General features: G+C 33.0%; 2 protein-coding genes across 2 annotated transcripts; one reads left to right on the plus strand and one right to left on the minus strand.

The window, feature by feature from the left end:
• Nucleotides 1-9,192: 9,192 nt before the first annotated feature.
• Nucleotides 9,193-12,247, plus strand: LOC111999264 (probable ribosome biogenesis protein RLP24). Its single transcript, XM_024031388.2, has 5 exons — nucleotides 9,193-9,334; nucleotides 10,609-10,721; nucleotides 11,305-11,418; nucleotides 11,560-11,696; nucleotides 11,785-12,247. Exons 2-5 carry the CDS (start codon nucleotides 10,641-10,643, stop codon nucleotides 11,954-11,956), a joined length of 504 nt encoding a protein of 167 aa, XP_023887156.1. The 5' UTR covers nucleotides 9,193-9,334; nucleotides 10,609-10,640; the 3' UTR covers nucleotides 11,957-12,247.
• Nucleotides 12,248-15,990: 3,743 nt separating this feature from the next.
• LOC111999259 (actin-depolymerizing factor 7) lies at nucleotides 15,991-18,139 on the minus strand. The gene is made up of 3 exons (XM_024031381.2): nucleotides 17,971-18,139; nucleotides 16,809-17,074; nucleotides 15,991-16,332 (listed from the first exon to the last, which is right to left on the minus strand). The coding sequence occupies exons 1-3, from the start codon at nucleotides 17,971-17,973 to the stop codon at nucleotides 16,182-16,184; spliced, it is 420 nt and encodes a 139-aa protein (XP_023887149.1). The 5' UTR covers nucleotides 17,974-18,139; the 3' UTR covers nucleotides 15,991-16,181.
• Between the last annotated feature and the right edge of the window lie 8,147 nt (nucleotides 18,140-26,286).

The following is a 26,286-nucleotide window of genomic DNA, read 5'->3' on the forward strand; positions in this document are numbered from 1 at the left end:
TTCCCTGAGAAGTTGGCCAACTGGGTAGATCCCGTAATCAAGTCAAAAGGGTCGTCCACGGATGAGTCGCATGGACGACCAAGGAACAGCATGACTAAGGGTCGTCCATAAGCATTGCACATGGACGACCTCACGATACTTAGCAAATTCTGAAGCGGTTAATCAGCCGTGTTTATCGCCGTCAATTTCTCCCAAGTATGTAACTTCCAGCGGCGGTTATGACCGTTGAAGAAGTTACGTCCGGATTCCAAAATCCGGGGGAAGTTATTGAACCAATAACCGCCCTAAAGTACCCTATATAAGGACCGGTCCGAACTATGTAAATGTATGATATTCTGAAATCTTGACACACAATACAGTTAGAATTCCAGACAAAGGAAGGCACTAACTTCACCATCGGAGGATATTTGACCGGTCCACCCCGGTCATCCTTTGATCTTTTTTTCTTTTACAGGCCTCTGCAAACGTTGTAGCCCACCGAAGCCGAAGTGTTCAACCAAACTGATTTTATCCACTATCAACTATAAACAATGTTACACCACCGAATAACATGTTATTGAATTAATATTTTGAAAATCCAACTGTTAAATTACATGTTCTATATGTTCTTAACATGCATGCCAATTTTTATATCAATCGGATGTTATTTACCATTTGATTTATAAACTCGTCTTTTATGCATTATTTTAAACTACAAAAGTTTGAATTTAACAATTGATTGATAACATGGCTATTAATATTTGATCACCTCAAAATTTTGTAAGCATGAAGAATATACGAAGATAATATAATCTAACGATAGATTTGTCAATATTCGCATCCAATTAAAAAATATTGAGTAGTGTAATATTGTTTAGAGTTACACCAGATATAACTTAAACCTAACTCATATATATATATATATATATATTGAATGTTTGAGGTTTAAATGAAACACAATAAAAACTCTTAAAAAATAATTTTCCAAAAAAAAAAAAANTGCATTTGCTGTAAAAGTTTTGTGAAAAATATTGTGGACGTAACATTTTCTCTCTTTTTTTGTTTGTATTTCATTTGGTAAAAAAATCTTATTTTATTTATTGATTATAAATAACCCTATTGGTTAACATTTGGGGGCCTTTTTTTTATTTGGAGCCTTAGGCGACCACATCTATTGCTTCTATCATTCAGCCGGCACTGAACGAAAGTGTAAAACGAGGATTGAGATCAGTTAAGTATGCAATTGCTCTAACGGTTTAGATTGAGAGTTGTAAAAAACAACTTTCAAGCTCAATCGTTGAATAAAATAAGCAAAAACAAGTTTAAAAAAGTGAGAATAATAAAATATTTATGTGAGAGAGAGCGGGAAATAAAAAAAAAGAGTCAAATTTTCACATGCCAAGTGAGTAAAACGAAATTCCTTGCAAATTTCGTACGTGACTGCAACAAAAGTGAATGAAACATCAAACACGGTATTTACTATTTGCCAAAGTCAAAGATACATACTTTCTCCAAAAAAAAAAAAAAAAAAAAAGTCAAAGATACATTGAATGAAGCAGGGACGGAACCAGGATTCAAACTTAAGAGGGCCAAAGTTCTTTGTTCTTAGATTTTTTTAAAAAAAAAAATTGGAATATCAATACTAGATGTTGATAAAGTTGCATTATTAATATTAATTTATTAATATTATTTGTATTTTTTCTTTGAAAAAAATTAATAATAAGATTTTATAATCAAGAGTTTTGCAAGTCAATTGACATGTCTTAATATTTTCAAAGTCTAATTAATGTGTGGATGAAGCAATCAATATGTGGCATATGAGTTTTCTCTATGGCTATGAGAGTGGAGTCATTTGAGAGGAGCATAGAGCTCTCAAGAGAGAGAGAGAAATTGGATAAAAGTTATTGGGTTTTTGGAAATTTTTTTTTTGCTAGGATTTGTAATTAATTTTTTGTATTGTTTTTGTTTAGATCGGATTTATGATTTGTCCAAAGATTTTTCTTATTATCTGGATATGTGCATTTTTTTATATAGATTTTGCTTGTTATCTATTTGTTGGATTGTTAGAGTCAATTTGTAAATTTGGGGAGGGGGGCCAAGTATATAAATTTAAGAGCTAGAATTAAAATTCTTTTTGTTAATACACATACTAAGATTTTTTTTTTTCAAAGGTTGGGGGGGGCAATGGCCCCCTTTGCCCTTAAATAGTTCCGTCCCTGTGAAGGTTTATTGGAAATTTCCTACATACGAGTGACAAAGGCCAAACGTGTGCACACTCTTCTGGGGAAAAAAAGGATTGAAAATTTCCACCATTCTTTTATAATTTTTTTTACTAAATATATTGTAAAACAACGAAATATTAAAAATTAAAATAATTTTTCTTTTGCTAAAATTCTGCAAAATTAAGAAAATAAAAAAGTCGTTCTTTTTTTCTTTGGTTGCTAAAATACTGTTAAAAAAAAAGTTATTTTCCGTATTTCATCAATAGCTACTTGATCGGTCTTTGATTGATAGTTGATCAATCGAGCACTCTAATATGCGAACCGAAATATTAGGTTCATGGCATTGATTGGATTCTTGATTAAATTTAAACGCTAGTCAATCGGTTGAATATAAAAAAAATAAAAACTAAAGGCTAAATATATATTATAAAAATAACTCATAAAATACACGAATCCCAAGTATTATAACAAGAAGTAAAAAAAAAAAAAAAAAAAGGCGTGGATTTTTTTTTTTAATTAACATTATGTTTAAAGGAAGGAAAAAGAAGAGAGAAAAAAAAAGGGGGGGGGGAGGATAAGAATAAAAAAAGAGACAAAAATAAGGTATCATATACATGTTTTGATGTAAAAATAAAAAGGAAAAAGATGATAAATAAACTTAAAAATTTGTTTTCTTTAATATTTTTATAATTATAAATTATTAATTCTTAGATATAAAAGTAACTTTTACAAAATATTCAAAACCTTTTGACTTCTATGCGAGTATAAGATTAATTTTATATAAAAGTTAAATTTTTTTTTTTTTAGACATAACAGAATTGGACTCGAATCTGTTTATCCACTCAAAGCTGAAAAAAAGAACATGGGTATGAGTCAAAATGATAAGAATCAACTTAGTGGTGATGAGTGTCTTCTATAGTTCTTCGAGGAACTAACCTCCTAAGGAATGAGAATAGAGGATTCAAGAGATTAGAAAGATTAGAGAGAAAAGGAAACAAAGAATGTGTTTGTATTATATCTGCCAATTTATATACAATTCAGTACAATTCAGGCAGTTACAAAACAGTTGCAATCTTTAGCTCTGCCATCCTAACTGTTTATACAGCTGCATCCTAACTAGCTTCTAACTAAAAACTCCAGCAATCACTACCACACTCAGCACCCAGCAGTAGCACTAAGCTCTACTCAATCAACTAGCACAGCTCTACTCAATCAACTACTCCTATCAATCCATCCCCTTAGAAAACCTTGTCCTCAAGGTTCCAGACAGCCCCAACAACTCCCCCTCTCTTAGAGAACCTTGCCCACAAGGTGAGGAAATTTATGTTGAAGGGCATAAAGAGACTCCCAAGTTGCATCTTCTTCAGATTGCCTTTGCCATTGAACCAAACCTTCGGTAATTGTACAACTCCTCAACTGCTTAGACCTCTGTTGCAGAATGACAATATGTTCAGGTAGAAGTGTACCTTCAGAATCCATGGAAGGAAGTGAGGGAAGTGGAGTAATCTGATCCCCCAACTTCTGTCTCAAACAAGAGATATGGAAAACGGGTGAATTGGGCAGCCCTCAGGCAAGACCAACTGTAAGCCACCTCACCAATACTCTGAACAATCTGCAATGAACTAAAGAACCTTGGAGAGAGCTTATTGTAACCCTTTACCCTCAGAGAGAGCTGTCCATAAGGCTGCAACTTGAGGTAAAGCCAATCACTAACACTGAAAGACTTATCAGATCTGTGTTGATTAGCCAAAAGCTTCATCCTAGCTTGAGCTAAAATTAGGTTCTACTTCAAAAGAGGAATAAGCTCATGCCTGGAGCGCAGGAAGCTGTCCATTGCCTCCACTTGAGTGATACTTGGAACATAATCCAGAAGCCTAGGTGGAGAATAACCATACAAGGCCTCAAAGGGAGTCATTTTGATAGAGGTATGGTAATTGGTATTAAACCAAAACTCTGCCAAATGCAACTAGTCAGTCCAAGCATGTGGTTTGTCACTCACAAATGCCCTCAAATACTACTCCAAGCTTCTATTAACAACTTCAGTTTGCCCATTAGCTCGGGATGGTAAGCTAAAACATAGCCAGCTCTATGCCCTGCAACTTAAACAGCTCTTGCCAAAAAGCAACAGTAAAAAACAGCCCCCCTATCACTGACAATTGACTTAAGCATGCCATGTAACTTGAAAAACTCCCTACATGAAGACAACAGCAACTTTGGCAGTAGTGAATGGATGATGGAGAGAAAAGAAATGCACAAACTTGGTGAGTCTATCAACCACCACCAAAATAACATCATGTCCATGTGATTTAGGCAAGCCTTCAATAAAATCCATGCTAATATCCAACCAAGGTCTATCAGGTATTGGAAGAGGTTGCAATAGGCTTGTAGGTTTGGAAGTGTCACTCTTGGTTCTTTGACAAACCTCACAACACTTAATGTGGTTCTTAATGTTAGATTTCATGCCTTGCCAATAGAAATCTTGCTTAACCCTGTGAAGGGTCTTTAGATAACCAGAATGACCACCATTGGACTATTATGCATCTGTTGTAGAATCAAGGGTTTCAAGGAAGATGAAGGGCTGAGGAAGATCCTATCCCTGAGGAGAATTAGACCATTCTTTAGGGAATAACCAACTGGAGTGAGCGTGGGATTAGCAAGCTTTGGGAGCAACTCCTGATAAGTTTCATCAAAACTGTAACTGTCCTTAAGCAAATCCAACCATTAGGGACAAGGAAAGGAAATGAGATAGAGTGAGGCATGTGGATCAAGGCCGTCAGCAGATGGTTCCACTCTAGAAAGAGCATCTACAACCTTATTTTCCCTCCCTTTTTGTACTCCACCACAACTAAATAGCCTAACAGCTTGTGATCCATTTTTGCTATGTGGGAGTGCCAATTCTTTGTTCAAGAATAAATTTGAGACTCTGCTGATCAGTTTTAATGATAAAAGCATTGCCAACCAAGTATGGTCTCATTTCTTAACTGCTTTCACCAAAGCTAAGAGCTCCTTCTCATAAGCGGATAAATGCAAACACCTGCCCTTGAGAGCTTCAACTATTCTTTATGCAGATGGTGACTATCTGCCATTTTCTACAACTATTCTTACAAATATTCTTTATGACAGATGGTGACTATCTGCCCTGTCAATTTTAGTATACCATTATTATTATTTTTTACTACTCACAATCTATCGTATCAAGTAGTGCCAAAATTGTGGCTACTCCTTACAATTTTCGGAAATAAATGTATTGGCAAAGTGAGGAGTTGTGCGTGGATGGGTCTTCCGAATGGGAAAAGTGATTTGAAAGGAAAGTTCTTTAAAGTTTTTAGTTTTCAAGTACCCTAGCATGTTAGTGCATTTACAGAGTAACCCGGCCATATGACTTTTCTAAGTTTTCTTTTATAAAAAAAATTAGTCGCACCACATTTTTTTTTTTTTTTTTTTCTATGAGAGACACCACATGTTTCGAATATATTTATAACACTAGATTTTTTTTTTGAAAATTAAAATACTATATTTAATTCATTAAATTATATATTTTATTTATAATCATATCTTATATCTAAAAGCTGAAGCGTAGCATTTATTGTTACTACTTCCCTGAGCCACATCAGCATCTACATCATTATCTTAATTCTTTCCAATTTTCTTATAATATTTTTTAACATTTAGTTTTTTAATACTTACACTCTCCAACCTTTCTCTCTCCCTACTTTTTCATCTCCCCACTATTTCTCCAACCTTTCTCCTTCCCTTACATTTTCATCTTCCACTACCCTCTACATAATATTATTCTTCCACTTTCCCTTTGTCTTTCTATATTTTTGTCTCTTCTTATTCACTCCCTTTACGATAAATTTGTCACTATCTCTTCCATTCTATGCATTGTTTTCCCTCACAAAAAAGGTCGTTCTCTCTCTCTCTCTCTCTCTCTTCTCTCTCTCTCTCACACACACACAATTTTTTTTTTTCTTTTTTTCTTGCATCTCTTCAATAGGTTGATAATTTTTATCTTTGAAACTCTACTTTAGGTTAATGCGATTTAGTTTTGTTTTTTAAATTGTTGTTGTTGTTGTTTTTTCTTCTTTAATTGTTAAATGTTATCCTATTGCGTTATAAGAAGTAACATAGCATATAAAAAATATAATAATATCTATTACATAGCATGATTTGGATAATTTGGTAATTTATTCTATTACATAGCATGATTTTTTATTGTGCTCAATTTAGATGTTAAACTAAGAGACTTTTCTAATTTTTGTTTATTTTTTAATTCTTTGTAGCGGACAAAGTACTTCTAATAATTGTATTAGAAGTACTCTATAATGTCATTTATTTAGAGAAAGCAAAGGTTAGCCAAACGAAAATAATTGGATGAGTCACAAATTTTAGCTTTTGTAATTTTATTTTTAATATTATTATTATTATTTATAACAATGTATATGTAGAAATTTCATTCTTAGATTTTGCTAATAATTGTTTATTTGATGATAGTTTTGGGTGGACAAAATTACAATTTCTGCAAAGTAAATAACCTTAATAGATTATTAACAACAACTGTTTTCCTAATTGGTACAATTAATCATTGTTAAGTTTTGTTAATTTTTTTAGTTACGTTTTTAGGTTTTTAAATTGTAGGTAGAAAAAATAAAGTTTGAGAAAGTTTGTTTAAAACTAAAAGAATAATTTCAAAATTTTATATTCTTTTTAATGATCCACAAAATGTTATAAATAACTTTTATTAAAAATGAATATTTTCATTACTTGTCTTTTGAATTTCTGAGAAAATTTGTATTGTTTTCATTTTGGTATGACAAATTATATTTATGATTTATGATTGTTCCTATATTGCATTATAGATTATTCCTATAATAAATTAAAATATTATTACAAAATACATTACTCCTTATTAAATTAGTTTTACATTGTTAAAAAAAAATTAATAAAAATACCATAAAATAATTATCACGCGCAACGCGCGGTTTGCAGCTAGTAGTAATAATAGTAATTGTTAGGTTCTAAGGTCTTAGGAGTTTTTGTATTTAGAACTCTAATTTGTAATGTTGGCAAACCATGATCAAAACAGTGTGTTTAGTCTTGTTTAGAATTGCTCAAAGTTGGTTTAATATGTAAAGTTGGAATCGAGTGGCTGCAGAAGTACTTGGACTTTCGGCCTGGCTCGATCGATCGAAGAATAGACTCGATCGATCGAAAATCGCACAGGTTGAATTTTCTGCAGATTTTCCAACTCAGCCCTACTTCATTAAACGTTTAGGGTTTTGTGTTTTACCCTAGGTATATAAACTAAACCCTAGCCACGTTTTTGTGTGGTCCATATTGCTTTGTTGCTCATACATTGCTGTTTTGTGTGAATCTCGTGTGAGATCTTTGAGGAGACTTCCTTTACACAAAACTTAGGGTTTTCAAGGTAGAGATGATTTCAACATCTTGAAGATCATTATAGTTGCAACCATTGGAACTTAAAAGAAAGCAAGCTGGGAGCTTGTAGCTGATTGAAGAATTCAAGAAAGAAGTAGTCCGTGGATTCGGAGCCTGCGCGTGGTCGTGTCAGAAGTTTTACTGGTGGGTAGCATTAGGAAGTCGAGCGGGGAGCTTGTAGTCCTTCTGTAAGAACTTCAATTCTTTCATAGTGAATTCTGTTATGCCTTGAGGATCGGTGGGTCAAATCCTCCCCAGGTTTTTACCTAGTGGTTTCCTGGGTGATCATATCTTGTGTTATTTATTATTCCGCTGCTTTATATCTTGATATGATTATTTGATTGCTTTAACCTAGAATTGCATAATTTGACTAAGTAACAACTTGGCTAATTAATCTAGGCTACGCATTTCTGTGTGTTTAAGGGTCTAAATTTCCACAAGTGGTATCAGAGCGTGGTAGCTCTTTTTTGCTTGAGATTTCTATCTCTGAGCTGATCCTTGACCCCAATTGTCATGGAGCATGGACACTCTTTGTTTGTTCCTCCTCATTTTGATGGGAACAAACTATGCTTATTGGAAAGTAAGGATGAAAGCATTCCTGAAATTCATTGATGAAAGGGTTTGGAATTCTGTTGAATACGGATGGGAGAAGCCCACTACTCCTGTGAGTGAGTGGCAAACTTCTGAAAAAGAGGCAGCAGGCTTCAATAGCAAAGCTATGAATGCCATCTTCAATGCTGTTTCTATGGAGGAATTTAAGAGGATCATCTAATGTTGAGTTGTCTCATATTGCTTGGAATAATCCTCCAAACTGTGCATGAAGGGCCAAAGGCAGGTTAAGATTAATAAATTGCAACAATTGACTTCAAGGTTTGAGAGTATTAGGATGTCTGATGATGAATCCTTTGATGAATTTTATGCCAAACTGAATGATATTGTCAATTCTGCTTTAATTTGGTGAAATCTATGATCAACCTAAAAATGTTAGGAAGATTCTTAGATCTTTAACTGAAGATTTTAGACTAAAGTGACTGCCATTACTGAAAGCAAGGAGTGGACTCCATCCCTGTAGATGAACTTGTAGGATCTTTCCAATCCTATAGTCTGACCTCACCTAAAGTAAACAAATCTAAATCAATGGCTCTTAAGTCAGTTGATGATGTTGATGGTAAAAATAATTTTCCAAAAAAAAAAAAAAGCTTTGATTGCCGTACCATATGTACTCATGGTTATCAAAATCATGCTCCTAAATTGTAGATCCTATGATCCTACCCTTTTATTTTTTCTTTGAAACTAGAGAAATACGATCCTACCCTTGAAATTGATTCAGATATAAAGAGTGAAATTGTGTTGGAATCGCAGTCTAGATCATAAGATCGCATTGGGCAGATCTTACTGCACAGCATATCAAGGGAATTTTATTTTATTTTATTTTTTTTGGTTATTGGGCCTCTAGCTTCAAGCCCAATCTTATAAAATGGGCCATGGTATGATATATATTTTGATCAGCCCAGCCCATTAAAAACTTAAAAATGTCATTTAAAATCTCCCCCAAAATCTAAGCCCTAGTCCGAAATTTTCTCGATACAGAGAAACAGAGAGACTCGCCGTGTCGTGTCGTGTCGTGCGACGCCGAGTGAGGAAGACAGCCGTGTCCTCCGCGACGCTGATTGGGGAATTCGACTCCTTTCTCGGTGAGTATTTTCTGGTTCCGGTGTCAATCTATGAATGTTTTCCTCGTTTTCTTGTTAGTTCATGGTTAGCTGCGGTTTCTGAGAAAATTTGATCGAAAACGAAAATGGGTTTTAGAGTTTTTGTTGGGTTTTTTCATGAGTAGCCGTTGTTTCTTAGAAAAATTTGATGGAAAATGAAAATGGGTTTTAGAGTTTTGTTGGGCTTGTTCATTTGTAGCTGCGGATTCTTAGAAAATTTGAATAAAAATTGGATTTTTGTGTCATATTGGGTTTGCTCTGATATATCGTTTTAATTTTAGGTGAAGATTGAAGTTGTGGGTTCAAGACCCATTGGGTGCATTACCAAATTTATTATTAAAAAAAAAAAAAAAATTGGACTTAGTTTTTATGGGGTTATAATTGCTTTCTAATTGAGCTAGAGAATGACAGGTATAAAGTAGCTCAAATTGTTTGTCATATTTACATGGTTTTAGTGAGGGAGAAAATCCTTTAAAAGTCAAGTTGAAGTGGCAGACTGTATATTTTGACTATCATTTACAAACTTAAGAATTAGAAATGTAGGAACAAGATTTTAGCCCTTTTTCACTCAATTAGGTGTTTTAAGGCCTCACCTGATTCAATAAAGAGGTTGTGCATGTACTTTCAGTATATCGCTTTTTGCAAAACTCGTGTTAACTGTATGTTATTTTCTGCATTACTATGGTGGCTGAAGCTTCTTGACTGCTTTTGTACATGCAGTTAACTTTTCAAATTTCATGAACTAAAGTAGAACCTGAAAATTTTAGGAACCAAGAGTATATTTTCACCTTTTCTTTTTTATTTTTAAAGCAGTTATGTAATTAATTTAAGCTATTTTATTTATTAACTTACTGTGGTGTTGATTTGGAACTTGGAAAACATTTTCAGTTGCTTATGTTTGGTAGTTTTGGTACATGGTGGATAACTACTAAACTTTTGGGTAATTTGTGCTAGAAAAGAAAAGCACATTTCTTTATGTCGTAGAGATGTAGCCATGATGCTCTAAAAGTTGCGGTATAATTATTCAACATATATAATAATTATTAATGTTATGTTATTATAATTATTGTTGATGCAGCCTCAAAGTCCCTCTAATCACATGTAGGATCTGTATTCTGATAACGTTGGTGGCCTGTACTATGGAACTTTCTTGGATTGGGGGGTCTTCCCTTATTCATTAGCTTAGGTGGAGAATGTTATGTTGACCTATTCTCATTGTTTGTAGTTTATTCTTCATGACTTTTTTTTTTTTCCAGGAACTTGGATTTGTTGTTGACCTGAGAATAACATGAGGATAGAAAAGTGTTGGTTCTGTTCCTCGACTATATATCCAGGGCATGGTATTCAGTTTGTCCGCAATGATGCAAAGGTGAGTTGTTATTTTGTAATGGGAATTCGCTATTCTATATTTATTCCTTTGCTATTTGTAAGCTGTTTTATCCAATTTGATCTTTGTTTAGTTGTGTCATACCATATTTTCCATTTATTTTAGCCTTTGGTTTTACCTACTATTTAGTTTCAAATATCTTAATCAATTTTGTGTGATTGACCGGGGCGTGTGGAGCTTACCAATCAACTTACTAAAAAAAACTGAACTAAGATAAATAAGTTCCATCTGTTGGAAGCAATTCGAATGTCTTCAAGTTGTTGGGTTTGTGCCAGTTGTGATATTTTCCTAGATGTATAAGTCTAGAACAGCAGTCAAATCATTCTTATTTTCCAATGTCAAAGTTTATATGTTGCTTCCCAAAAATTCTGTGTAAATGCAAACTTGAAATTGCTTACACTCCCCCCCCCCCCCCCCCCAAAAAAAAAAAAAAGAAATTATTTATTGATTTTGTTAAAGCTAGATTGCATGCCTTCTAAAATGTCTGTAGATTTGGTAGCGTATTATACATTTGTTCATACAATTATTCTTTGTCTCTAGTTTCTGATGGGTGATCTTTCTGCAGATATTTCGCTTCTGTAGATCCAAATGCCACAAGAACTTCAAGATGAAGAGGAATCCTCGTAAGGTGAAATGGACCAAGGCCTATAGGCGGTTGCATGGAAAGGATATGACACAAGTAAATATGATTGGTTTACTTGATCTTTTATTAAACTTCATTGTATTTCTTGTGACGACAGTAACAAGACCACTATTGATTGGATAAGAAAAGATTTGAGTGTTTATCAATTTTTCTATTTCCTGTTTCCATATATTGCAGGATTCTACCTTTGAGTTTGAGAGGAAGCGTAATAGGCCAGAGAGATATGATAGGAATCTCACAGAAAACACTCTGAAGGCCATTAAGACAATTGATAAAGTCAGATCAAGGAGGGAGGCCAAACATATTGAGACGAGGTAATTTGTTCTTCTTGTCATTTGTTCATAAATACATATAGGTAGGATGATGAATGTCATTTGACATGGAATTGAAAACATCTTGCAGAAAGAAGGGAAAGAAGGCCCAGCTGATGAGAGAGGCAGTAAAGGAGCTGGAGCAAAGCATCAGCTTGGTGAAAGCCCCATCTGTTCTCAAGGAGGATAAATCTTACACTCTTCCGAAGATCAAGGTCAAGGTATCTCAAGCAGAGGCAAAGAATCAACCCATGGAAGAATGAATGTAGTAATCTTCATGTTGCCGTGCTCAGATATAATCCACCAATATGCTGTACGCTATTGTTGCGTGGAAGCAAAAGTTTTGTCCATAAGACAACATGCATATCAGAATATTTTTGTTGTGGTTTTGTTTTTGTTTCTGATCATAGGAAGTGATGAATTACACCTTTCAAATATGATTTGTTTTAGCAATTTGTTGGTACTAACTATTTAGTAAAACATGTTTTGAACTGTATTGTTACCGTCCTATGCCTACCAAAAAGGAAAAAAGAATGAAACCTGATTTTCCCATTGGTCTTTGAATGAAGCCATGCTAGGAGGCTACTACGTGCATTATATAATTGACTCCATTAACAAGAGATTTACTCGCTGACGTTTTAGTTGAGCCTCTAGAGAAGCCAAGGAAGCAGCCCATTCCCTTAGCAAGTGGGCTTCATGCCTTGATTTCCTCTTGATCAGGCAATATCATTCATTCATTCTAGTCCTAAATTGTGTAATATTTGATTCATGTGTGGCTCGTTTAAACTTTAAATAAATTCGAAAATTTTAGAATTTATATTTATATTAAATAATATGGATAGAGAATGAAATACTAATTATTTTAATTGATAAAAAAAAATTATGGAAAGATTTGAACTTCATGAAAATGTAGCTTTGAAATGTAAGATGTAGCTTTGTTAATGTGTAGCTTCCTAACACCTTTGGTGCAGAAGTGAGAGGATAGACAATTAGAAAGTGATGAAAAAGTGGAGAGATATCCGATTAGGAATAGTTTCTTTAGCTGAAATTGAAAAATTTTTGTTAAAAGTGTAAAAAATAGTTAAAAGTTAGCTTAATAATACAATAAGACTCATAAATAGTACTAAAAATTGTAATGGGATTCATAAAAAATACAAAAAAGAAGCTAAAAATTAAATGAGTTGAAGGACCATGGTGTGTTTAAAATGGGGGAGGTTTGGGTCCAATGCTTCCAGTGCACTGAACCTGGTCAAATGATGACACGTGTCCAAAAATAGACATGTGTTACAATCCCAACGGGTCTAATGTCATTAGACACTAGACCTAATCTAGACCCATTTCAAATTAGAGGAATGGAAAACTTTTTTATTTAGTTGAGAAGAAAAATGAGAAGACGAAAAATGTATGTTGTATAAATTTACTCTCATACTCTTATTAGAATTAAAAAAAAGAAGTAACAAATTAGGAAAGGAAAAAAAAAAGGGGGGGGGAATAAGAAGTACCAAAAAAGACAAAACCCTAAAATCCAAGGAAATAAAAATAAAAAAGGAAGAAGAAAATGACAAACCCATTTAAAGGTTATTCAGGGGGCATTTTGGTCCAACATGCAAGAACTTTTTCTGTTCCTCTTTTCTCTCCAATGTTCTCCCCGATTTGGGGAGAAAAAATCTAGACTCTACTAATTTTCCATCCAAAAATCACCCCAACTAAACACCCAAAAAAATCATTTTCTCTTTATTGTTCTCTCCTTATTTTCCATCCCCTAAAAATAACCCTAACCAAACGGGTTCTTAAAGATTGTGGAAGCCTCTATACTTGTGAGTGTACAAGCCTAAACAAACTCCAATAAGGTGGGTCTCTTTTGAGGCTTGAATTAGCGTTCTAAATGTTATGAGGATGACTTGAGTGTTGGAGGAAAGTTGGAGGAACTTCACTTTGACTAAAAACGGCTAAAGGATTTAGGTATTTGGGGACCAATGTACACAGGATAATTCAAGGGAGGAAGAAACCAATGTAGTAGACAGACTTGATCGGGTTGTTGCAACTTGTGAATGGGAGATGCTATTTCCGGTAGCTTGAGTTCATAATCTTATGGCTCCAGCATCGGATCGCAAACCAAACTTGTTAAAATTGAACACGCAAGAAAGGAGGAGACATGAACCACAATAGTTTTGGTTTCAGGACAGTGTGAGATAATAAGAGATGTTTAAATGCGGGTGGTGTGGACTGTAGATGGCTTACATTTATGACAAAATTAATAATGTGGTGCTGACAGTGCTGTGTTGAGTAGGTGGAATAAGGGGGTGTTTCATAAAACACAAAGGATTTTAAAAAAGAAAGAGGCAAAACCTTTTTTTTTTCCTTATATTTTGAGGGTTTTTTTTTTTTTTTTTTGTCTTTAATATTTTGAAATTTTTTAATTAAAAACACAAAGGATTTTAAAAAAGAAAGAGGCAAAACCTTTTTTTTTTCCTTATATTTTGAGGTGTTTTTTTTTTTTTTTTTTGTCTTTAATATTTTGAAATTTTTTAATTTGGTCCTTAATTTTTTCAAAAATTTTCATTTCAATCCTTGTTATCATCTTAGTGACCAAAACAAAAAATGCTAATATGGCTGACGAAATACTTAATTAATAAGCATGCTATGACCAAATTGAGATGGCAGCAAAGACTAAAAGGAAAAGTTATTGAAAAAATTAATGATCAAATTAAATCTTTTCAAAATGTAAGGATTAAAATGAAAATGTTCCCAAAATATAGAGACCAAAAAAGATGTTTGGGGGGGAAAAGCTCAACCTTACGTAGTGGGCCTAGGGCCCTATTTGAAGATTACTGTGTGTCCAAAGAGAAGGAACCGATTGAGATAGAGTCCGTCTGGAAGAAAGATACCTAGAAATGAAGGAGGAATATAATCCGAAGAGGTCACCAGTGATCCGAAGAGGTCTTACTCCTCAGATACGAATAGACTTGTTTAATCAAACGTGTGGAAGGTCCAAATGATCTTCCTAGCAACCCCAATGATAAAGATAAGCTCTGGGTATGTTTAGAGACGATAAGAACGAAGAAATATCTAAAGGAAAAGCTGCTACCATCATATTAAATGCATTGCAGCAACTTTTCTAGTCGCATTTATGTGGAGAAAACTCCTGAACAGTGTAACCTCAGCTACCGCCACTCACAAAGAGCTAAAGAAGATACATGACGTGACATATACTCAAGTAGGTACACAGATGAAGAACAAGTGGACAATGGGGATGATGGGGAAGGATGCTATATAAAGGAGAAAGGCTCCTGATAAAAGAAAAAAGAAAAAGGAAGAGGGGAGAGGAAAAAAAGAAAGGCTTTAATATAGCTCTAAGAACTGTAATCACTATTCGATTTATCATAAGCCTCTTCGGACTTCAATTCATTTCGTCTTTACTTATATCTTTATGCTGGTTTATACTTAGAGATTATAATCAACCGTTGTTAATTCCATAATCAACCTAACTCTATCATCCATGCTCTACAAATCTATTGTTTTGGGCTTGGGCCACAAATCCTAACCCCACAAGATGTATTTGTTAAAGAAAAATGAAGTTATACAAAATTGGAAAGTATGGATCATAAGGATGAGGGGTAGTAAGAATTAGGGCACTAAAGAGTGAGGTGAATGAATTAATGGATAGAGAGGAAATAATGTGAAAGCAAAGATCAAGAATCAATTGGCTTAGAGAAGAGGATCACAATACAATAATTTTCACACTAAAGCTAGTCAAAGAAGGAAGAGGAATATGATTGTGGGGCTTTGGGATACTCAAAATGTGTGGAGTAAAGCTTAGAGAATGGAACACAACACAATAACTTTTTTGGGATACTGGTCGTTTGGTACATGTGTTTAAATACATGTTTTCAATTTTTAAACAACATTAAACATATTTCCACACACTATTTCACCCACACATATTTTCAAAAAATACAAATAACGTTACTAGAACAACGTTACCAAACAACCCTTCTCAAATATAAATATTTCCAATATTGGATCTACTACTAGTAGTAGTCTTCTTCTTTTTTTCATTTTCTTTTTCTTTTTCTTTTTTTGGTCTTTTTTTTGCAATTCAGCACTTCAGTGCTAAATAATGCCTTGGAAAAGTAATGCAAATTACTTACAAAAAAAAACAAATTAATGCAATAATTGCAAGATTAGTATTATGGAGAAGAAATGACCAGGAGGTCAACATGTTACAATGGAAAAAGAAAACTAGAGACTATGAAAAATTAAATTAAGCCACACCACTTGTGATGCATGTGCCAAATTTTAACAGAAATATGTATAACATGAATTATCTTTCATCATTCAGATTTAAATCCAAAGTTCCAAACAAAGATTAACTTCAAAACAAAAAATCAAAAACAGAAAAGAGGAATAGCTCACTAATTAATAAACAATAAGGAAACCTCCTCAAATCAAAGTCTGTTGTGAAGATAAAGTAGTGCTTTCTAACAATTAGAGAGCTCTGCCTTTAATGATATCTAAGCTCATCTCGCTAGGATCTGTTGCTTGCAACTCGACTTGAACACCATCCAATTCTCTCCTGAATCTGTCCTTCGAGCTTGCATAAAGCATCTTGCTCCTCACCCTGGATGTGTCAGGTGACCTACATAGACAATGTGATATGAAAATATGACTATGATGAGTAAAACTAAACCATTATTGAAAATTTTCACATAAACTTATATCTCACAATCAAAACTTCTATGACATAATTATTTATATAACTTTTCACTAAGATGCACTTAATTTTTTTTTTAAGAGGTCAATTTGCTATTGGGTCATTTCGTAACGTTATATATTGTATATATAGCAGTATAGGATCAACACACATCACCAACAATGACTATAATAAATTATTATGCCTGGTACCATCTATTAATCATGAAATTCATTAGGGAAAAAAAAAAATAAAAACATTGATGCCGCTAATTAGCTCTCACATAAGTCTAAATTATTTTTTATTTTGATAATTTGATAGTTGGGGAGGGAGAATTTAAACCCTGAATATCTCTATTGAAAATTTCAAGAATTAAAAATGTTAATTGAACTACAAAACTCTTGGCTCTTATGTAAACTTACCATGAAATGAAGAAAATTTTGCTTTTCTGACAATTCTCGTCGGTAATGAAATCAAAATCAAAGACAGCATAACGACACTCATTGGCTGGCATAGACGCAGTGAAATCATCGTAGGTTTCTTCAGGACCCCCAAGCTTCTCTACTATCACCTGTTGAATCTTCTCTTCAATCTTAAACACGATGAACCGATAGTTTCGCTTTGCTTTTAGTTCCAAGAACTTGAGCTTGCAGTCATCGTGCACAGCCATTCCAGACGCTGCATTTGCCTATAAATTGCAGGAAAAAAGAAAGAAAATAAACAAAGGCGTCAATTTTTATCCATAATAACTATAGTTCTCTACTATAATATAATAATTAATGCTTGGGCAAAAAAAAGGATCCAATTCTTTATATATATACACACGATAGAATTTGAACCTATTACATCATTATTAGATCAATACACTACTTTTCTTTTCTTTTTGGCTCAAGAAATATTACTAGTTAAGCTAACTTTCACCCATATAAATGATCCAATTCTACTCATCTTGTTAATGGCAAATCGTAATTGTTTCAAAGCCAATGATGAAATGCAGAATGTTATTTAACTGATGCCTGCCTTGTGAAAATTGTGGAGACATATTTGAGCCATTAGGCCATGGTGTGATTATCCTACATGGATAGAATGTATTCGGAAGAATAATATTCCAACTTTGATCCTAAAATGCCAGGAAATGATGATGTAAAGTCCAATTGTACAGATTCAGGCACGTTTCTGCATCACATGACAATTGAAATAGTTCCATTGCGCATCATTGGAAGGGTTTTTTTTTAATCTACTCAATACTCAATAGAATGTAGATCAACAGTTATAATGGTGAAATTTAATTACAATGAATTATTTCATGGCAGATACAACACAACCTTATTCCATTGCACATACCACAACGAGCAGTGTTTATTACACACAAATTGTTATACACAGTTTTACACACACCCCAAAAGTAATTGAAGTCGTGATTTCCAAGTTTAACCCTACCACAAGAATAATTCAACATTGAACCATTTTATTGGAAATGCATACCTTTTCAATCCTATAATCCTCACTTTAGCTTCACCCATTACAAAATTTGCAAAAAAAACAATGAAATATATGTCAAGCAAGAGAGGTTTAAGATCATACCATGTTATCCTCCAATAAGAGATGAACCTTCGAGAATGTGGCAAGGAAAAGCAAACAAAAAGAGAGATAGAGGGACTGAGTGATCTGAACAAAGAGAAGAGACAGAAGGAGATCCCCCTAGTTTGATAGGGGTATGAGAATTGTGTTGTATTGAGGAATTGGAAAAATAGAGGTGGGGGATGAGAGATTTTTGTGGGAGAAACTTAAGAGTTGGCATGGCATGGCATCTCTGTTAGCCCTTTCTTTATTGGGCTGATCAATTCCACAACAAACATTCATGCTGCCACGTTGTGGGTTCATTTCGGTACAATTTTGTTTTGCCATTTTTGGTCAATATTGTGATTTGGTTGTGCCAATTTTTGGATTTACTTAGCTATTGCCATTTTGACCATGTGTTTTCACCCTTTTTTAAGATTCTCAAACCTTGGTTTCCCATCAACTTCGCAATTTAGTTACACTGTTACAACTTGAGCAATTTACTAGAATTTGGTCCATTTGGATAGGATCATTTGTATCTATTCATTTAGAAACCGAAATACACAAGAAAAACCAGAATTTTGTTTTTATAGCCTTTGTTTTGAGTTTGGGCCTCAAGCTCAAATAGTTACCAAAGGCCTAGGAGTAGGATAATCATATATAAACCCCACTCTTATGCACTCCTTTTTTTTTTTTTTCATTTTTAGACATGACATAACCAGATCCAGCTAATCAAACCATTGCCATACACGTCTAACGTCTTAGAGATATAATCATGGGTTGTAAAGGAACTTTGGAGGTTATAAATTTGTTTTATCTGAGTCATAGCTTTCATCCAGATTTACTTAGCTATTGCCATTTTGACCATGTGTTTTCACCCTTTTTTAAGATTCTCAAACCTTGGTTTCCCATCAACTTCGCAATTTAGTTACACTGTTACAACTTGAGCAATTTACTAGAATTTGGTCCATTTGGATAGGATCATTTGTATCTATTCATTTAGAAACCGAAATACACAAGAAAAACCAGAATTTTGTTTTTATAGCCTTTGTTTTGAGTTTGGGCCTCAAGCTCAAATAGTTACCAAAGGCCTAGGAGTAGGATAATCATATATAAACCCCACTCTTATGCACTCCTTTTTTTTTTTTTTCATTTTTAGACATGACATAACCAGATCCAGCTAATCAAACCATTGCCATACACGTCTAACGTCTTAGAGATATAATCATGGGTTGTAAAGGAACTTTGGAGGTTATAAATTTGTTTTATCTGAGTCATAGCTTTCATCCAAATCTGCCATTCTGACTTATTTTAATAAGTTATTTAGGCATGGAAATTATGGGTCATACTCGGAGATTTGATTGCATAATATAGAATTCAAATAAATGGGTAAAGATGATGCTTTTTTAATGCTTGTAAGAGGCAATTAAATTAATGTTTTTGAGACCCTCTAATCCTAACTTTATTGTGAAATAAAATAAATAAAGCCATAGCTCATGTTACACAAGCAGTACCTAATTTATTTTAAAAACAAATTTGGTTTCTCTAGTCTGTTTAGTTGGGTGCGGGAAAATTATTGGGTGCGTAGAACAGCAAATATTGCCCTGCTCCACATGAATTAGTAAAATGGGCCCTCATGACGCCCTGTTTGTTTGGAGGCTATTGTAAGAGGCAAGTTGTTTTTGAGTTTCTAATTCATATTTTTATATCCAGCGAATAAAGAGCAGTAGTTAATTTGTTTTTTTTAAACTTATCAACAATTCATGCTCCCTCTCTCGTCTAGGGTCATAAATAAATTGAGTTGTATTGAACAACTTGGATTCGACTCCATAACAAATTTATTTATATTCGTTTATTTAGTAAATGAGTCAAGCTCAAAACTTAATATTAAACAAGAGAAATTCGAACATTATAATATTCGTGTGTATGAGACTTGATTAAAGTATAGAAAATAGTTATATATTTATACATATGCATGAATAAAGATATGCTTATATTGACTTTGGATTGAATTATGTAAATAAGTTTAAAATATATCAAATTATTATTTGTAATTTAGTGCTAATATAAATAGTCCATGTTATACTAAAAACTATATATAATTTTTAATAATACAAGTTTGGTGAATCTAATTTGTATAATTTTATTTGAAAAAGAAAATCTCTTTCTCTAGTTAACTCAAATCATGTATAGTATACATAAGAAAATAATAAATTAATCAAATAATTCGTAAACAAACTTGAGTTTGCCGACAAGAAAATAAACTATGTTTGAATATCTAATTTAGGTTGGTGATGAATCCAAGCTCACCTCATGTTCAAAACAAAATTAAATAAACAATTATGAATATTTAATATTCTGACTTAGCTTGTCCTACTTAAGTCTCTCAAGGACATATGTATAAAATCCCTACTTTTATAGAGTTACCCTTGGTCCAACTGGTGTGGATTAGGGGCTTAGGGAGTTATGGCACATTGGCACCTAATACCTTCTGGTGGGCCTGAAGACTTAGTAAAGTTGCTGTTATGATAAATGATTAAAAGTTGGAAATTTGTAATGATGAAGCAAGGAAAGGATACAAAGTTCAAAATTTGGAACCTAAGGGACAGTGATGTTCCACCGAACATGACAAGGCATCTGCAACTAAAAATACATCTAAGGTTATAAACCCTCCTAACCAGGCTCTTGTCACCTCAAATTCTATATTTGTAATAGGTGGAGATATTGTTTACCCAATATTTTAGAGAGTTCAGGTTGACCCTTTTAAATTTAGGAAATTTTTTAATTTAATATCTAAAATTTTAATTTTATCAATTTCATTTTTACCAACTTTGTAAACGTTTTCGATATGATGTTTTCATTCATGATGGTAAAAAAAAGCTATCGTTCAACCTTTAAAAGAAAAAGAAAAAGAAAACATTAAGACTCATAATTTTTTTCCCCTTTCTTTCCTCACTTCTCTCTTCCAAGTGAAGTGATCCATCTTTCTATTATTTTTCCTATTTTTTGTTTTGTAAACCGAAAGCATTGCAAAAATGTTTCATCAACTATATGATTTTTTGAGGTCTAAGTGATAGTCTAATAGTAATGATATTCTCTCCAATTTTCATGTTTATGGTTCAAACCCCACATCTCCCTCTCTCACTATCTACCTAAAATAAACATATTCGATTTCTTTATACTCACTATCCCCATTCTTTAATTTTTCAATATCTATTTTACAAATTTCCCCCACTTTCTTTTTTTCATTGGAAAAGAATTTTGCAGTTGCTATCAGTATTTTAAATATATATGTGTGTGTGTGTGTGTGTTTCTAATATTTGACAAAAATCTCACTTGGAATTGCATAACACAAAATTTTTTTATAGGAATAATCTTTTTAAAATTTCACGGTTAGATTACACGTTTTTTTATATTCTTAAAATGCATGTCAAATTTTGTTTTAATCAAATTTTATTTACGATTCTATTAAAAAAAATCATGTTTTATGTATTGTTTTAAAAGTTCAAGAAACTTGGAAATTGAGATCAACATGACATTTTTCAGGTGAAAAGTTGATAAAATGGGCTAAAAGGGGAGGTTTTTAGAAGCAACATTGTTTTAATAATTATTTGTTAAAAATACATTGTTTTGAACTAGCAAAAACCCCATCTACCATGGATGGGTAGCTACGCTATCTTTGAATTGAAAATAAAATGTTACTAAGTAATGTAAAGGTTACATAAGAAATAATTTTAATCCAACATATTTTTTTGTCATTAATAATAAATAAATTGATAATTAAATTTTATTTGTATGAAAAATACTGAAAGGGAAAAAGGCATACTCTCCATGGGAGCCACTCACAATCACAAGTCACAATGTGTGGCCGAGTGGGCCAAGATTCTATGAACATGATTAATGCCTCCAAGATTAGGAAACCGAAAAAGACCCCATAACATTATGTAGGTCACGTTGTATATAGTATAAACACACTTTATAAACATACATTGGTCAATGTTTTAAAGTCTTCTCATTTGTTTGTCCCCCCCCTAAAAAAACTGTACAATTAAAAATTAGGTTCATTAGATTAAACTATTCAATTAGCTTTTGTTGGGAAACACGTTTGTTAGTGAAAAGAATATCTCAGCTGTCGAGATTCTAATCGATTGAGGGCGTGACTATTTCTGGGCATAACTGTAGATTGTAGAAGCGTGTGAAAGTTGGATCGAGAGAAAAAAAAAGGTCATTTGCACGTTAATTAAAATTGTGCTAGGGCTAAATTTATTTCTTTTGTCTTAAAGTTTGTATGTCAACTTTTTGGCCATTTCGTGTGCAATAATTCTTGGCTTTCATGTTATTCAAAGATGAGAAAATTGTTACACGACTTTTTATACTAAGGTCAAGGAATAACTCCTTTAAGAATTGTACCATTATGTTTGGGACAAGTTTAGTTTCAAACTGGTTTAAAACAGTTTCATTTAATACATTTATCTTATTTTGTGACGATTTATAAAATTCATTAAAAAAATCACGTGACTAAAACTATAAATGAGTAGTCTCTTCAATAGCTAAGTGGTGAGTTAGAGGATAATAGTTCCATTTGAATCTAAACTTATTTTTTAGCTAGGTAAACTGAGTCTTGGTGGATTTATTGTTCCATAAAGTTAAATAATTTCATTTCAAAATTTAAGCCAACATAACCAAATAAGATAAGCTTTTTAATATCTGATCTCAGGTACCATGCACAGAAACTTCTTAGCACTTGAATTCCTAAAAATCTTGCGGTTGTTTAGGTCAGAAATGAATTGTAATCCTACATGGTTAGGGATTTCCAGCAAATATGATTTCTAATTTTCCATACAATATTGGTTCTTTGAAACTTCAATTATTTGCTTCCTCCTCTGTCACACCAGGGTCGGTCTAATACTTGTGGCCAGAAAGCACAAAAACATATAATAATCAAAACAATTGTTGTAGGTGGAGTGAAATTAAAAAACTTCTATAGTTTTATATATATATATATATATATAAAGTCCTTTTCCCAAGCTGTAAACATAAAATTCAGCCAATTCTATTATTTATATATATATATATATATATATATTATAAATTATAATTTGTTACTAAAGTAACACCTCTTAGTATTTTGAACTGAGATATTTAGAATTTGGTATTATTATTTAAACAATTTTTGTTATTTAAACACCGCAACACGTATTTTCACAATACTTTTTCACCCATACGTATTTTTACAACATTTTTTCACTTACACATATTTTCACAATACTTAAACAACATTACTAAAAAACTCTTACCAAACAAGACTTAAAATTTAAGGGCCCATTTAGTAGAGGAGTTTGAATAGTGTTGTTTGTAATTTTTTAAAATATCTGTGGATAAAAAAGTCTGTAAAAATATATGTAATATTATTTAAAAACTAAAAATTAGTATTTTTCACCCACACGTATTTTTACAACATTTTTTCACTTACACATATTTCCACAATACTTAAACAACGTTACTAAAAAATTCTTACCAAACAAAACTTAAAATTTAAGGACCCATTTGGTAGAGGAGTTTGAATAGTGTTGTTTGTAATTTTTTAAAATATCTGTGAATAAAAAAGTCTATAAAAATATGTGTAATGTTATTTAAAAACTAAAAATTAGTGTTTAAAATACCCAACTAAACTTCCCTAAATTACCTAACTCAATCTTATGACTAAACTAACTAACTACGGCATTATCAAAAAAAAAAAAAAGGAAAAAAAAAGAAGTAAGTGTGTGTGGTGGGGATATAGAAAGAGGTGGTCAAGATTGGTCCTGTGAAAATGTAGTGGAGAAAAGGACATATATATATATAAATTATAAATGGCTCAAAACTTACGTTATACGTGGCAAGGGGCCCCCACAGATGGGAACGAATATCCTTTTCTGGGTTCTCTTTCTCGTTGATGGAGGCATTGATGGATACTCAAAAGGATAATGATAATAACAATGACTACTGAGAATTACTAATCTCAGGTTTTCTATCCTACACTACGTTGTCAGTCAAGCCACATGGAGAGGGCATTGAAAAATCGCTTACTTTTCATTACACTCCGTATCCTTTTATCCATATACTTATCCAAGTCCGGTTAATAATAAATGGACATAAATTGATAAAATGGGTTGTATGGTAAATAAAATTTAAAAAATGGGTTTTATTTATTCAACACTCTATAAAACTGGTCAAAAATATAATATATAAAAAATTTAATATAAAATTATTTCTTGACATTTAACACTACCCAAATTTTTGTTAAGCTCATGTCACTGTCATATTATATATAATTATTTTATACTTGAAATAACAGTGAGCTTGCTAAAAATTTCTTTAGCTTTATTAGTGGCCTCCCGCAAGACCCAACGAATCTAAAATAACAGCAAGCTTGGGTTTTTAAGAATTTAAAATATTTTTATTATTTATTATTAATTATAGATCATATTAACGAGTGTTCTTAGAGTAATTGTTAACAAACTATTTTAGAAAATCTTTTACACCATCTTTCTAAGAAATAGAAAAAGTTATGAAAACTTTAAGAGAAAAGTTAACGAATGCCCTAAGGGCATTTGTTAATTAACCATTTTAAGAAAATTTTTATGGGAAAAGAAAAAAAACAATTAATGTTTTTACAACTTTTTTTTATTTCTTATAAAAGTATTAGGAGAAATTATATTTTACCACCCTAAACTATATCCTAAATTACACATTGCACCATAAACTTTTCGAATGCACGTTTTACACCTTAAACTATGACTCTTGTTACACTTTACACCTGACGTTAAGTTTGCTGTTAACTTAGATGGAAATTTAAAGTTTATGGAGCAAAGTGTAATCAAAATTATAATTTATAATGGTAAAGTGCAGTTTCTTCTTTGTTTTTAAAGGATTAAGAGTGGCAATTTGGTTTTTTCACATGATGTAATACTTTTCCATCCAAGTTAACAGTAAACTTAACTTTGATGTGCAAAATGTAACAAAGGTCAAAATTTAGGGTGCAAAATGTGCATTTAAAAAATTTAGGGTGCAAAGTGTAATCTGTGGCATAGTTTAATTAGGATGGTGTTGAGATCCAAAATATTACAAGTATTGAAATCCAAAACTAATAAGTCCTCAAAGATAGGAAAGGCCCAATCCGTGAGCCAAGACCCATTTAAAATGAGTAAAAGGAAGTCCAAGCTCATGAATGGGTAAGCCTTGGACCTTAGAGAATGAAGAAAAAGCAGAGGAAGCTTGGCTCAACCTCTGTGAGAAGAACCCCCAAAGGCCCAAAAAGAGACTGGATCAGGATACCAAGGAGTTGCTAGAACCAAGGAGGTGATCTTTGGAAAATGCAGGAAACAATCAGCTGGGAGTTGCACAGCTCAGGGAAGCATGCTTATGGGCACAAGAAACGAAGAAAGACATGTCCCATCAACAGCCTGCAACTCAGAATAAAAGACTTTGGAAACAGCTTATGACTTAAGAACTAGCATCCATGAAGGAAAGCCTAGTACCTCGAGAAGAGCAACAAGGTGAACCATAAAAAAAGGTGGTTAGGGATCTTTCAGCCTGACAAGAGGGAATCTGCCTATTTAGAGAAAAAAACATAAAGGATGAGGTAGCCAAAAGTGGGGGGGGGGGGGGGGGGTTGAAAAGCCTCTCTAGAAGCCTTGGAAAAAGATATTAAAAGTCAGCCTCTATGACCCCCAAAAGAGGAAGGTCAATTGGAGACTTTTTGGAGGGAAACCTCAAAAGAAGAATATAGTGAGAAAATGAGGAAATGACCAGCCACCAATGTTACTGACACAACATTGGTTTTGGTACCCAGAGTAGCAGAATAGGGATCTCGGTCAGGTCAGAGGACACGTAACAAGAAAATCAACATTAAGGCCCTAGGACCTTAATGTGTCCTTTGAAGCCTTAAGAAGAGGACCTTGGCTGATACATGGGAAAGCCAAGGTGTATGTTCAGATTTCCAGCAAAAGCCATTAAAAAATCTAACAAAACTAGGTATTATCTTTGTAACCCATGGTCTAAGCCGATGGGATCTCCAATTGGTAGTAAGGAAAAGTGGTTTGATTGGTAGGAGAGTGATTTTTGGTGAAAGGGGGATCCCAAAGGTTTCCCTTGTGCATGACATCTTCTGACAATTTCCTCTCAATTGTCATTTTCAATGAAAACTGTCATCCATTGCATTAAACAGCCCACCCACTCCTTTGACTTTCCAAGAAGGAATCTTCCATTTGTAACTAAAGCCAAACACCCCTTTTGAGTTATAACAGCTTAATTAAGTTAAACCTCTGCCCAATGCAGTTTTTTAGATTCCAGACAGGA

This window comes from Quercus suber, unplaced genomic scaffold (genome assembly GCF_002906115.3).
Source record: "Quercus suber isolate HL8 unplaced genomic scaffold, Cork oak 2.0 scaffold_741, whole genome shotgun sequence".
In the NCBI taxonomy this organism is placed as follows: domain Eukaryota; kingdom Viridiplantae; phylum Streptophyta; class Magnoliopsida; order Fagales; family Fagaceae; genus Quercus; species Quercus suber.

Excerpts from the sequence above, each read along its gene's own strand:
- LOC111999259 (XM_024031381.2), bottom strand. Across the intron at positions 16,333-16,808 it reads AAAATTTTCTTCATTTCATG|GTCACCTGACACATCCAGGG; the intron begins GTAAGTTTACAT and ends TTGTCTATGTAG.
- LOC111999264 (XM_024031388.2), top strand. The coding sequence starts at position 10,641 with ATGAGGATAGAAAAGTGTTGGTTCTGTTCCTCGACTATATATCCAGGG. Across the intron at positions 10,722-11,304 it reads TTGTCCGCAATGATGCAAAG|ATATTTCGCTTCTGTAGATC; the intron begins GTGAGTTGTTAT and ends ATCTTTCTGCAG. Across the intron at positions 11,419-11,559 it reads ATGGAAAGGATATGACACAA|GATTCTACCTTTGAGTTTGA; the intron begins GTAAATATGATT and ends CATATATTGCAG.